Below are 14,906 nucleotides of genomic sequence, written 5' to 3'. Positions count from 1 at the left end.
ACTCCCGCACCAACGATAAGGACTTCCGTCACTGGTATACAGGGTTAAAGGATAAACGAGAGGTTATTCAGTCTTTTTATTATAAAACCAAGTACATGAAAGAAGGAAACCAAACACTAAAGTTTGAGTGCTAATATGGTGCAGCGTTAACGGGAAAACGATTGTATGCTATAACAGAGGACATATCTCATAAAAATATACAGGCACTTTACTATTTACAGGCACTTCAGTATCACACTATTATTATGTTCATGGCTAAAATTAACAACAGCACAGGCAGAAAATTTCACAACTCGTTACACAGTAATGTACTTCCTAAATCAGTATTACAAATAAATAATTCCATGGTTTTTCAAAAGTAAGTGAAGCTTCTTTTCAGTGACTTACAACTAGTTACCATTACCTGTTAACAGACAGTTCGTCTTACGGCAAGACTTTACATCCCTGCTTAAGACACAAGTAAAGCATAAGTTTTCAAAACCAAGATAAAAATCATAAACATTACTAACAGAACCTTTATTGTACTAGTAAATATTGATTTACTAACAGAGCCTTCATTGTACTAGTAGAGATTAATTTGTGTTGGGAGGTGAAGGTTTGTTCTGTGAACCGGACACCAGATAATAAAATCTGACCTGACAGAGGTCAAGTAAGTGACAGAAAAAAAGATGCACACAAGGGAATGTTGGGCCTGCAGGCATCATATAATTTACTGAGACAAGCATCTTCTGAGATAACAGGCTAATTTGTGCACTAGAGTTGACCTAGTGTGCCTTGTCAAGTCTGGAGATTTGAAACTAAATTCCTAATAATATTACTACTTTTAAAAGTAAAATGTTTTAAAATTTAATGTATCATACATATAAACCATTGCCTTACTAAAGCCTGAGACTTCATTCAAAGGCATTCTGGTGCTCTCTTGAGTAATAAGATTGTCTTGCTTACTTTTTGTGAAATTTGACAAGCACTTAGAATGCCAGATGATCAGGAAGTTAGTAGGAAAGCTCCAGACTAGATGGGACTCTGAACGAAAATGAACAAGACAAAAGTGCCTAACCCTGTACAGGGAAAAATGTGTAAAAACAGAAGTATGCCAATGATCAGGGCACTGGGGAAAATGCCAACAGAAATATCTAAGCACTGGATAAATTCAACTGTCTGGAATCACACAAAAGTAAGACCACAGGGCACAAGGTGCCATCAGAACACCTCCTTAGAGCTTTGAGTTGTTGTAAGGCAATGGTTTTTACCTTGACATATGCACATTTATGAGCACACCAAAACTGAACACCATAAAAGATGAAGATAAAGGCTACTTTTCTTTATTGCACACCTTAAGCAAATGTAAATTCAAAATTTAACACCTGAAAAATCTGACAACCAGAAAATGCACTATAATGACAGAAGATTCACTATTAGTGTACTGCAGAAAGGTACCTGCAGAGGATTCCTGCCAATGACCTAGCAACTTAAGGTAAGATGAGGACTGATCTTTGCAAATAGCGCAATCAATATGAGAGTACAATGTTGTGTATAACTAAACGATTCTTTGTTATATTTCAACTTTGACAGCCCAGGTAAAAAGTAGCACATCAGTTCACAATAAATCCCAGGGCTTTTTGTATGTCAAGCTAAGCACTTGTTACTTGACTAGATTTAAAACTACAGAACTAAAAGCTAATAACCTGCCTAAAAAGAATTAACCCGCAAGCTAGGTAAAGAGGAACACCGTGAAATGCCGTTAACAAATAAAATCCATAAATAACAAACAATTCTTTCAGTCCCACATAGCAAATTACAACACATAAAAAGAACTTAAGGCAACAAGAACCTGATTTAAAAAAGATTTGTTCAGAAACTCATGAACGACACAAATTTGTTCAATGATCTTACTTTTGACACTAAGTCACTAATCCTGGCTATAACCACCTTTTCCCTTTAATATTGGAGAGAGGAACATTCCTTTCAGCTAGCTAAATTACAAGCTCTCGATTCTTATGTGTACATAAACCTTTTGCAGTAAATAAACTTGCAATTTAATTTCACAATAACTAAAACTCCTGCACTGAATTATCAAAGGGACTGAGTTCATATAAACCTTTCCAAGGTTGTCCCGTTTATAAATTTACTAATGATATTTGAGAAATACATTATTTTTTAAAAAATACACACAAAAATGTGCAATTATGCTTTTACAGCAAGTCATTTGCAAGAAACTATCCATTGGTACAACTGGGGTATAACTTGGATTTTCCAAAAATAGAGTTAACATTTGGCTGCTATGTTAGTTTTACAAGCAATAGGAAATAAAAATAACACTACTAATACACCATTTCTCACAAAAAAAAAAATTTTATTTTTTTTTTCTCCAAGCACCTGAACGTAACCAAACTGGTTTTTCAGCCTCAATAGCACTCCTTGGCCGGTAATAAGTTCCCCTTAATCGCATGTCACAGTAAGGGGTTTTACGTATGTGTCTGTGATAATACACATAATGGAAGTCTAAAGGTGGTGTTGCACAGATGATTTCTTGTGGCAACCTGTGATGCCTTGGCACCAGCAAATGCACCTATGAGCTGAATTTTTCTACCACATGCATTTATCTTCAAGAACACCACTTACTGCAATTACCTGAGCAATATACTTTTGACTACTCATTTCAGAAATCATTTTACCATTTCAAATGTTACGTTTGATGTAAATTTGCCGTATGTCTAACAGCTGCCAATGTGCCCTAGGCCTAGCCTAATGTAAATGATTCAAAGAAAACACTACTACTGTACTGAAGATCAATCATATTTCCACAGTGTTGATTTCATTTGTATTATCAGTTGGGACAACGGACTGGACAGCCTTTTCCTCCATTATTCCCATATAGAGAAGGGTGCTTATCTATGGCTGCAAGGTGGCAAACATAAGCCACTTAAAATTTTTGTCACCACTATTGGCTACTGTGCAAATGTGGAAAAAGTGAGATGCTACAAGTTGCCCCATTATATGCAATCACTGAAATAAGAAACAACTGCAATGGGAGGATCTGCTGGACTGTGGCTAGCACCCCAGAGCAGTGTTTGATACCTATGGGTGTTGGCTGTCAGCACAAGGACCTGTCTAAGCTTATCTGACCCTCCATGTCTCTAGTCCCCATGCAGAGGGAAAGACCAGATGCACATAGTCTCAGAGCTAAATTAAAAATGAAAATTCACTATGAATTTAATTCCACAATGGAGGAGTTACTGATAAAGTTGATCAGCACCTGATATGTACATGAAAAGAAATCCCTTACGAACCTCAAAGTAGTAACAAAGAAAGCAAACTGACATTAATTAGTCATCGGAAGGTGGAAAGGAAATTTACTCTGGCAAGAGTAGACACTTGCAGTACACTGTGATATAAATAAAGGCTTATCAGCTTCTTCCAAGATAAGATATATATCTTAGAGATGACCGAATCAGTTCAAAGCATCTGCAGATGAAAGGTTAAGGGAACCTGGGTAACAACACACCTTGATTATTGCTCTGGGATGCTTGAAAGTCATTTGTTAGATCTATGGTGCATTTGTTACGTCTGTCACCAGGCGATGGATCACAGCGTAGCTGTCAAAACATATTCCTTCGTAAAAAAATAAGAATATACACCGTGGATACCCCATCCATCCTCTTAAAAAGATGGAAAAGTATAAAGCATCTGAAAAATGTAAACAGAGGAAGCATTCAAAACATTTAAAAATGAGGGAAAGGAATAGTCACAACTGAGCAATCTAAAGATTGCTCATCGCCATTGAATAAATATGCAATGCAATGACCTGGCATTACTACAGTGCACTGAGGTAACACAGGTATGGCTTCACATCATGCAGTGATTATAACTTTTTAATATCTCCAGTTTAGGGAACAGACAAAAAAGTACACCACTGACCTGAACAGTAAAAACCTAACTTTTGACTTATAACTGTATAAAATACACTAAAGTGCTATAACATCACACACACACACACACTGTCGGTTGTGAAGTTTGTTCATAAGCAGTCAATAAAAGTTTCTGACGTGGACTTTAGAGCTGAATAACTTCAGTCTCCTTTATACACAATGGTGGTGATATACACACTCAATAAGACACATAATCATCTAACTCATAAGACAACAATAGAAATTTTACTTGAATATGGCTGAACAGTTTTTACATCATAAAGTATGAGAAAACAAGCACCGGAGGAGGATATGCAGGGTTTTTGCAGATAATTCTACATCCTCTTCAGGCACACTGAACACGGACACGGGCTACATCCTGGTACATGGCAGCAGTCTTTTTCATTCGTGTACAAATCAAGTGGGGAAACGAGGAAACGTTAAGAGATGCTGACCAACAATGTTTTGATACTATCTAACTTCATTCCTAAATCAAGAAAGAATTACAGTATCCATAGTGGATTATCCTACTTACATAACACATTTGTTCAGTAACAGTCCATATTATCTGCAGATAATCTTGAAAATACATAGGGGTGGGTGAAAACCGTCTGTGCCAGAACAAACCACCCTTTGCTGACTGAGCAAAAATGCTTAGCAATAATTTTATTTGATCATTCTGAGTAATGTTATACCTCAGGCTAAATTAATGAATTTGGTGTCATTTTAAAGCTAAAGAGTTGATCTTCATCATGATATGTTTAGAAATGCCAAAAAATATAAAAAACAAATATCAATATCATGGGTTAGCTACAATGAGAAAATTTTCCTAAAAATTCACACTAAATTGGAGAAAAGAGATATACAATTACCATTTGCAAAGTGTAAAAGTATGATAAATTGCCTTCCCAGTGATATGAATTCATTACTATTTGAGCCACATATGATACTACAAAATGCATTAAAAATATGTAAAATATACTTGAGTGGCACGCAGAATAATGTTTTATGTCACCCTTTTATAAAACTGCCTATAATTATAATACATATCAATCTCCATGACATCAACAAGCATCCATTTGTGCCGTACTCAAATTTTGTTATGACAGACTATTATGATTTTTGACAAATTTATTACAAAAATACCTTCTGGTCACAACCATAGTTCCCAGTAGAATTTCAGAGGTTGAAAAATGGATGCTGACTATAATCTCATCAAAATTTCAGAGGATTAATTGTATTTGGTCTATAAAGACAAAGAATTTTAATTTTCACTCATAATTTTACAGATGACATTAAGTTACTATGCAGACTGTTCTTAATCATTCATTTTTATATTACTGTATTTTCTCAAGTAAATGCATGTGACATCAGTGATGTTCAACAAGTTTTGAAAGGTCAAAATCAAAGCACTAATCTAAAAAGCAAAAGATGTTTTTCAATTTGGTTTTTATCAACATCATTGTAAAATACTATCTTGTTATCTTTAGACACTTACTGAAAAATCACATGACTAACATTTTATCCTGAATTCTGAAGAATTCTTCATTTAAAATATTCAACGCCAGCAATTGTATGTTATATTATGGTCAATTCTCTAACAATACTACTATACAATGGACCTGGCAACAGTCAGGTTAGGAATGAACTCTCAAATACCACAAACTCAGCGATCACCAGCATTAGGTGACACCTTGATTGCATTTTCTAATTACATGAAAAAGAGTACAAATATCAGAAAGTCTGTAGCCCTGGACATTCCTTGAAAAAGTCTCATAAACCAGGAAAGACATCTCACGCTGCTGCTTAACTCCTGATGCTAATTGATTAAGACATAGGATCTCTCGCTAATCAGTCAGAAACACAGCAGACCTTTAACATTTGTGAATGACTTGAAGGTTTTGTAACTCCAGATGAAAATCTTTAAATTTACAGTCGGTTATTCTACATGCCAAATATTTGGGGCTCATATGGGAGTAAAGAATAATTCAAGACACAAAGGAAATACAGTATTTCCCCTCAAAACTGAACTGAAGTGATGCGTTCATCTTTCAATCATTTATTCTTTTTTAAGAAATACTACTTTTTTGCTTGGAAACTTGGAAGTAGGGAAGATGTAACTAAAGGTATATATCACCATCTAAACAGTTTTGCTTCATACAGATATTACAGATATTAACAGAGTTCTGTATTACCTGAAATAAAAATTGGACAGCAAACATTTTGTTCACTCAAATTTAGCACTGAACACAAGAGGTCTTACAATAAAATGAGATTATGGTACATCACATCAAGAAGAAATCACCTCTTGGAGAACCAAAATGAAAACAATATTAATCACAGTAAAATGTCTACAATACAAAAAAAATAAATGTAATTTTCTTTTACAATATTTGACAATATTACAGTAACCCTTGGTTTATTCACACTATTAGGTCCAAGGGGTGTTCAATTATGTCCGAAGTACACTCATAGGAATAGCAATCGTAGCTAGCCTATGCATACTGACACCGACTGAAAAAATTGTGCAGAATCATATGAAATAAGAAATTTCACATTATCTTTACATAATTTTATAATGGGTTTATATTAAAAAAAAAAAACAACCAAAAAATACAACACTTAAGCAAGCAAATTGTCTCACTCATGAACTCTGTAACAACAGCCTACCAACTCAAACTTGACATTCACAATCAAGGAACTCGTCACCAAACACAAGAAATCCAAAGGTAGTGCGTGTAATGTATGTGTATATGCATAATGAATGCTGTGTATGTACCAGTAACAAGAAAATGATACCACAATGACCACTATAACCAGAAAAACTGAATGCCAAGTGCACAATATAAGTGCAACTCCTCAGTTATTTACATTTTCTACACGATCTGTTTTTAATTTTTTAATGCACAGTGTTCAGCTAATTGAATGGCTGAACACAGATACCTTTTGTGATCCCATCCAGACAGTTTGAGTTTGTCTCTGCACATCTGTCCACAAAAAGTATGCTTATATTTGCAGTTACAGTAGTGAGTTAGCCCATTACCTTGTTCGGACTGAAAAAGGTGCATTCTGAGGCACAGTGCAGATATGGGAAGTGTAGGTAAATGAGATATTACTGTGCTCTGAGAATGCATGTAGAAGGTTTTTCTACATGATGTTCACAATTTCAATGTAAAATACAAAGGAAATTCAGGTTAATGTTTAAAAATTATGTATATTTGTTCATAGGAGATATAAATATTGTACTTGATGTTCTAAAAGACTATTTGAAATACAAAATACAAAACACAATCAATCAAAATTTGTAGCATTACATTTAAAGCACCATTGTATATATTACAGTTTTGTATGACTCAGAATGTTAATTAGATATGTATTAAGAATATCCAGTTGTAAAGTCTACAATTTACCAAACAACTTCATTTCTTTCCAACTTCTAAAGATATTGCTTAGCCATTCCTTGCAAACACTCAATGAAAGAGCCAAGTCAACTGAAATGACCCGACAGTGAAGGAACTGAAAATGTTATATAATGAAGCAGAACTTTTATGCCATTCAGCATCAAGTAGGTGTCTGAAAGACGAGCTTCTGTTTTACCTAATGGCTAATGAATGCAAAAACGACTATTTCAGTTTCATTGTATGGTGTATCAACAATCTAGTATCAAATAGTTACTGTGCCAATAATGACTTATTATGATTACCATTGAATACACAATGAAAAGATATACATGAATATGAAAACTGCACAAAATAGCCCATAATTTATCAAAACTATATAGGAAAAAAAATACTGAGTGAATTATTGGGAACACAAGCAATCTTGTTGCAAAATGAATGAATTTCTCACAAATGTCAAGGGTCTACTGCAATCATTTACTTTCTATAAAAACCTTGCAACCTTCACTCATTACATTAATGCAATAAACAACCCAAAATTTGTATCCTTTTTGTAAAAAACCAGCACCTTAAAAATTATCAAAGTTTACTTCACATAAAAAATCTACTGAAAGCAACAAATATATATATTTATATATACAGTATCATAGCATCTCACTGTTTACCATGAACTGTTTCTTTCCTGGAAAACTGTTTTCTCCAGAATGTTTAACATTTTATTAAAATATATTTCCTGCAACTGATCAAAATTAAGTGGCTTTATATGAGAACATATATTACTTACCTAAAGCAAATAAGTTATGTATCTGACGAGGCCTGTTACGGATCACATTCTGGGAAGAAATATTGAACTCCACCCTGTGAGCTTTTCTTTGGTTTTAAATAGCCTTCCTGAGGGAAAACCAGCATTTTTAAAAGATGTTTTCAAATATACAGCCATGGAGAACTTTATAACGAGTTATTTCACCATGCAAAAATACTTGCGCTGAAAAAGGATGGTTGCTCAAGTGTAAAACTGAGATCAATTACAAAGCACTGAAAACTGCATGGTATAAGAAATCTCTTGGATAGAAGGAACAAACCTGGTAAGCTGTTCTCTATCCGTAGTTACTTATTGCACCAACTTGTGAAATAGAACATTCACAAGAAACCTAAATGTACCCTGGAAGCCGGTAGTTACCAACAGAATTCCAATTATCAATTCACTCAAAACACCTGTATGTGCAACGGTCGTCTTATTTAAAATGTTATAGTTAAATAACGATAAAATTCAACTTGGAATTCTATAATATCTTTTGTGCCTAAGTGATATTTGGAATACACTCTATAATACCCTAATGATAAAAAACAGTTCTGAAGAAATCCTATTAAATAATTTCCAAGGTTGCAACAGAATTCTGGCCAGGCAGTATCAGAAACATAGAGCACCAGTCATGCCCATGGCACTATCAAAGAAAAGGAACTTCTCTAACAAGGGAAGGTAAACATTAACTTCTCTGAAGGGAAAAGAATCATGGTAGAACTACAAAAACTTTTAAAAACACTCATCTAAAATAATTAGCCTTCCAAAAAATCTTACTTCTAGCAGCAATGAAATCCCCAAGTGCTAGACATGGCATCATATAAAAATAGGAAACAATTAGCCTTATTGCTCTAAAACAAGAACTACCATAATTGTGCAAAAAAGTCAATTATGAATGGCAAGGATTGTAACAACAGCACACATTAACATGCTTCTTCTTCAGTTGAAAATGTATAGGAAAAACTGTCACACAATTCGGATGAAATTCACGCTATTATTATGACAAAATCTTTGAAGATAAATTACAAAATAACCGTACCTGACAACCACACACTAAATTCAATCACTCAGTTTATTAGATGCGACTTTTTTTTTCTGTACAGCAAACACTGGAATAGCACAGCAATATCTATGCCGATCTGAAGGCAACCACACACAAAGAACTGGAGAGGAGCTGAACGCTGCCAGAAATAGATTGTCTTGAAGGTGTCACCCATCAGCCACATCAACACCATCTTGCGGCTGGAAAAAATGACAGTCGCTCACTAGGTAGGTCGTTATTGCCCTCCACAAGGAGGTTATGTTTTGGTTGGGGTTATCTGTTGGTCAGCAGAATAACGCAAGAGGTTACGAGTATATTTCTACCAAACTCTGACAGTATGGTGACCGTTGTGACTGGTAACAAGTAATAATATTTTGGGAAAGATAGGAGTGTAAATTTTAGGAAGATGGGACCTTTTGCTCAACCTTGGTGGATGTTTGCAGTCTTGGTATGTTCTATGTGTTCTTTAGTTTAACTAGAACACTTGAGGTAACAACTAAGCTCTAATTGACCTGGCTTCAGTTATAAATGCTATCTGCAAAATCAGCCACACACTTTTTTATTATAAGTTTTTCTTCCAATTACTTTCTTATTTCTTTTAAGGGAAAACCACTAAATGAAATTTTGTAGACTGAACTTCAGTCAGACAAAACGAACATTACGTAAACAGATACAGTACCAGATTAACACTAGTTTGTACCAAATAAAAGAGGACACAGAAATGTTAAAAGTTACTGATAATACTCTAGCCTTTACAGAATTAAAACACTAATAATTCTCTAGCCTTTACAGAATTAAAAAAAAAAAGTGAATTGCTTACCTCATGCCAAATGTTGACTTCGATATAAAATTCTTATAAAACTGCGGAACAGCTAGTAAGGCCTCTGTCAAGACTGATATGAATCCTACAGTCTCCACAAATATGGACGTATCAATAAAAATGAACATGAGTAGACAGCCAAATGTAGTGAAAGTCAGCATGAATTCTATATAGGACTGAACATCAGTCCATTCCCAGAAATAGTCATAGTCAAAATCTGTAAGAAAAAAAAAAATATTCTCATTTCAGATTTCTAAGTAGTAGGAACATATGGTGCTTAAAGCCACATACAGCAATAGTTTCTTGGTTTGAGATTTAGCCAGGGTGTATAAAATGATTATATTCATGATAAAAATAATTATTTGGATACTTAACCTACTGTTAAAGTTAGTTTCATCTTCACCGTTTGGTGCGATCAGCATTTAAAAAAAATCAAAATAAGCTTGGCTAACTCGCTAGGACTGTCTTTGTATTCATCTGTTTCCCACCAGATGGTGCTGGAATGTTTACGTTCTGTCATATTCCTTCATGACCACCCACTAAGATGTGGGGAGGCTGGGTGGGTTTCCACTTTAACAGTAAGTATCCAAATATTTAATTTTATCAGGAAAATTATCATTATTTGGAATTAATCTTACCTACTGTTAAAGTTAGCTGACTACCACATTGAATGGGGACAGTGGGTTAGTGCAGCCAGAGAAACAGAGTTCAGCAAGTGAACTAAAAGGTATTTACAAGAGAGAAAAAGCTTCCCAACATTCCTGCCTGATGTCTGATCCTTACCGGCAAGTACTGTCGTCAGACGTTGGAACCACAACAGGGTGTAAGGTCCTTGTAGCGAGACTTGTCAGAGGATCCTTACAAGGAAAGAAGGGCTCTATCTCATAGAGTACAGGTGACCCCAGTGCCTGAGTCAAAAGCCCATAACCGACAGTCCATGACTAAAGATAATGACTACCTTCATATATGCAGGTGTGCTCCTATACACCAATGTGTACCTTCATGCTCCCAAAATTCAGTAGTGGGCTTCCTAACAGCTAATGATAAGATGGAAAGCCAAGGTTTCTATCAAAGACAGTCCTAGCGAGTTAACCAAGTATATTTTGATTTTTTTTTTTTTAAATGTCGTGGCCTCAAACGGCGTGAAGATAAAGCTAACTTTAACATTAGGTAAGATTTATTCCAGATAATACAGCATTAACCATCTTCTGTTTAGGAAACATTTCAAGAAGACAATAGAATATAAAGGATATATCTCCCAACAGTTATACATCAGATGGGATGTTTACCCAACATTCTGTGATGGGAAGCCTGAAATTGAAGGTTAAAAAGGCATCCAGTTGCTGAGCTGCTGAAGTCTCATTCCAAGAACTGCTTGCAGTACAGTGAGCTTCTACAGAATACCTTAATCTCCCTTTCATGCATCTTATAGTAATATGTTTCAATATCATAGAGTGTGGGGGTAATTGCCTAGTTGTTGATGAAGTCCTTACTAAACTCCCCAGAATTCATTATCAGATACTACTTTCTTAAGATCTGATAAGTATGAGCACAGGAACAAAAATGCCAAGGAAGAAAACTGAGGTAAATGCTTCCCATTTCATGTTACATGACACTGAGTGAGCTTTACTTAGTTCTTCAAAGAGTGAGAATTAAACACAACATTTGGCATACAGGAAATCGATAAGGAGAAACAAGTGAAAGTAGAATGATTTCGAGGTAGTAATCGGCTTGAGCTACAGACAGCACAGTACTTCCAAGCAGCTAAGCTGTCCGTGATTCTAGGTGCCCAATCACCCCCAAGCAGGGACAGAATTTGACATCCAGCTTTTAGAGTGGGTGGCACAGATATACCCCTTGCATACCATTGGTCTAAATGAAATGTCTTACAGTGGAACTGGCTTATTAAATGTTACATAAAAAAAAATTTAATTGCAAAAATTACACCCAAGCATATTTATTTCAGTCTTATCAAATTGCAAAATACTGTATAAGGAAACTGAAAGATACAATAAAGCATATTGTCATTCACACTCACCTGTAAAAACATGTTCTTTATTATGAACAATTTGGCCTCTATTCTTGATCGCTACACAAAGTTTTATGAGCATAATCATTGTTACATTCATAATGATGCTTTGGAAAAGTAATGGTAGTTCAAACCAATGACCAAACCTGAAATATAAGCAATGAATCAGAATATGAAAAAAGTGAGCAACATATCAAACAATACAACAGATCCTGGACAAATTTATTCAAGCTTAACTGTTCATGCAAGTATTTGTATTTAAAGAAAAATATGACAGCGCTTACCAAAACAAGATTCGCAATGTGTTCGCAATCAGGAGGACCAGGCACACATAAAGGGAGAACCCTTCGGTATTTTCAGAACGCTTTATGTCTAGGTACTGGGGAATATATGGCACCACTCCTCCAAACATCATGGCCAAAGCCGAAGCTTGACCGAGGGCCCATCCTAAAGTATCTGACCAACTTTCTTCAGACATATTGTCCAACCTGAAAAATATTGCCTATATCATACATTAAAATTAGGGAAGATTCACAGTTTACACGGTCCCTGTCTGATGAAGTGGAATACAGAAATTAGGCCAAAAGCCAAGCACTGAGACCTCTGAGGTCATTCAGCACTGAAAGGGAAATTGACAGTAAGAAGGTCTGAAAGGTGAAACAGGAAGCACACCTCACAGTTACACTGTGAAACAATTTTTTGAGATGGATGAAAGAGAACATGAAAGAAGGTAGTAACCTTTCTGATGAAAACCTACACTTAAGATACAAAGTTTCCCAGAATATATTTAGTAAAGAATGAAATACATGTTGTCCTTCAATAATGATCACACTTTTAGGAATAATAATGGCTGAACGGCACGCTAAATATCAGTAATCCATCAAATTATAATAACCTACACACCAACTTCATTATTTTGGCAGCTTGTTAGGCTACACTGCTAGATATGAGGCATCTTGTTGAAAAATCTCTTATATTGAATAATAAATGTGAAGTCGCATAGTTTACTTTAGTAATTATACAGAAATACTGGTAACTGTGAGATGCATTGAATGTTCAAGTGTAGGCTACCCTACACTTGTTGAGCAGGCTACTGTATTTAAATCAGAAATCAAGTCAAGAACAGTCACCCTGTATTTAAATCAGAAATTGAGTCAAGAAAATTGTTGTTAAAAGCATATTCTAGAGTAGGTCTTTCACAAAAGCAAAGTAGAGTAAAGCGAATATTGTACATTACCCTGGTTTCCAGGACATGTTGGTATACATGATACGTACCATTTTCATATGCTGTAATGTTTCCTAACTGGTTGAAACCATATCAAAGTGCTAATGCGAATGCATAACATATACTAAAAATGACTTCGCAAGCTACTATGCCAGTGTTGATATGATTCAACTGTGATTCAGCCTAGGCCTAAAAGTTTTGCAGGTTTTTGCAGCACTGAAGAGGCTTAGTATACATCTTGCCCCATGTGCTTCATAAGCAATGACTATCTATTTTATCATCAATCAGACAGGCCATTTATCAGCTTTAGAACTGATAAAACCTTCTTGACCAGAAGCTATATTTGGTACCAACTCTGGTAAAACTGAAGACTACACAGCCTAAGGCGCCCCTCTCGTTCAGTGACTATCAGTTTACGTGCAAAATGGGCTCTGTGTATAGTACCAGCCCATGGGGGTCAATGTAAACAAAGTAAAAAATGTGCCAAAGTTTCTTCGGCGTAATCAAGTTTTCTATACAGCCGCTTAGCGTATAATCAAGGCCACCAAATATAGATCTAGCTTTCAGTGGTCTCGGTATAATGCCTAATGAACTGCAGCCCATGAAACTTTAACAACAGCCTGGTGGTGGCCTATCCTATATTGTTGCCAGATGCACGATTACGGCTAAATTTAACCTTAAATTAAATAAAAACCACTGAGGGCTGTAATTTGGTATGCTTGATGACTAAAGGGTGGATGATCAACATACCAATTTGCAGCCCTCTACCCTGGGTAGTTTTTAAGATCTGAGGGCAGACAAAAAGAAGTGCGGAAGGACAGACAAAGTCGGCACAACAGTTTTCTTATACAGGAAACTAAAACATGAACAAAAGCCGGTAAATATCATAAACGTGAACAAAAGATATAAACATGAATAACATAAAGAAAAGGCAGTTAAATATTCTGGTCAGCAACCAGTGGGAACCAGCCTGCGACAGCGGTCTTCTATTTTACCCGAACTCTCACCATAAGCTCCTACTTGTAGGTTGAACTTACAAATATGAAGCCCGAATTATGACTTAACGCTAATTCAAAATACCTCTTGGGGTTGGACTCTATCTACCTGACCTATGGTGGGTTGGCTAACCTATGGTATGCCTAGGTTAGGTTAATGGTTGCAAAAAGGAATTCTGAGGGAAAACAAGATAAAATCATACGCTTAAGGGCTTTATCCTTCCTGAAATTATTAATAAATTACTCTAAATGAACGTTAGATTCCTTAAAATACTCGGCATTGGCTGACCTACGGGAGGCTTAGGTTAATGATTACAAAATAGGAGAAAATGGAATTCTGAGGAGGAATATGATAAGATTTTGGGCCTAAATGATTTATTAATATTTAAATTATTAAAAAAAATTGTCTAAATGAGCCCTAAGCCACTCAAATATTCGACATCGACTGGCCTATGGTAGGCCAGGATTAGGACTAGCAGTCAGAAAAAAAGGAATACTGAGGAAATATATGATGAGATTATAAGCTTAAATGATTTATTTTTAATTAAATTCACAAAAAATAAACTAAATAAACCACAAAAACTTTAAAATATTCGACACTGACTGACCTAGGGTAGGCCAAGATCAGGCCTAATACTAAGCTAGTTAGAATATAAGGCGTTCTGAGGACAAATATGATGATATTAC

The 14,906-nt window shown here is 35.4% G+C and overlaps 1 protein-coding gene and 1 long non-coding RNA gene across 3 annotated transcripts in view; one reads left to right on the top strand and one right to left on the bottom strand.

The window, feature by feature from the left end:
• Positions 1–62: 62 nt before the first annotated feature.
• Positions 63–3,885, top strand: LOC136849901 (uncharacterized). The gene is made up of 2 exons (XR_010856462.1): positions 63–911; positions 1,087–3,885. It is a non-coding gene; the product is annotated as an uncharacterized lncRNA (long non-coding RNA).
• A 952-nt stretch (positions 3,886–4,837) lies between these two features.
• Positions 4,838–14,906, bottom strand: part of LOC136849900 (solute carrier family 66 member 2) — a 10,417-nt gene continuing 348 nt past the window's right edge. The window contains exons 2-6 of one of the 2 annotated variants that reach the window (XM_067123412.1): positions 12,284–12,487; positions 12,009–12,145; positions 9,971–10,187; positions 9,148–9,350; positions 4,838–8,197 (exon numbers count right to left, since the gene is read on the bottom strand). In XM_067123412.1, the coding sequence (XP_066979513.1) occupies positions 9,176–9,350; positions 9,971–10,187; positions 12,009–12,145; positions 12,284–12,477 (723 nt within the window). In that variant the 5' untranslated portion in view covers positions 12,478–12,487 and the 3' untranslated portion in view covers positions 4,838–8,197; positions 9,148–9,175. Of the gene's footprint in view, positions 9,351–9,970; positions 10,188–12,008; positions 12,146–12,283; positions 12,488–14,906 lie in introns of both variants that reach the window. The other variant, XM_067123411.1, reaches the window with a different exon arrangement.

The sequence above is a fragment of the Macrobrachium rosenbergii genome, chromosome 21, assembly GCF_040412425.1.
Source record: "Macrobrachium rosenbergii isolate ZJJX-2024 chromosome 21, ASM4041242v1, whole genome shotgun sequence".
Classification (NCBI taxonomy): Eukaryota; Metazoa; Arthropoda; class Malacostraca; order Decapoda; family Palaemonidae; genus Macrobrachium; species Macrobrachium rosenbergii.
This window is presented reverse-complemented; position numbering and strand designations above follow the sequence as displayed.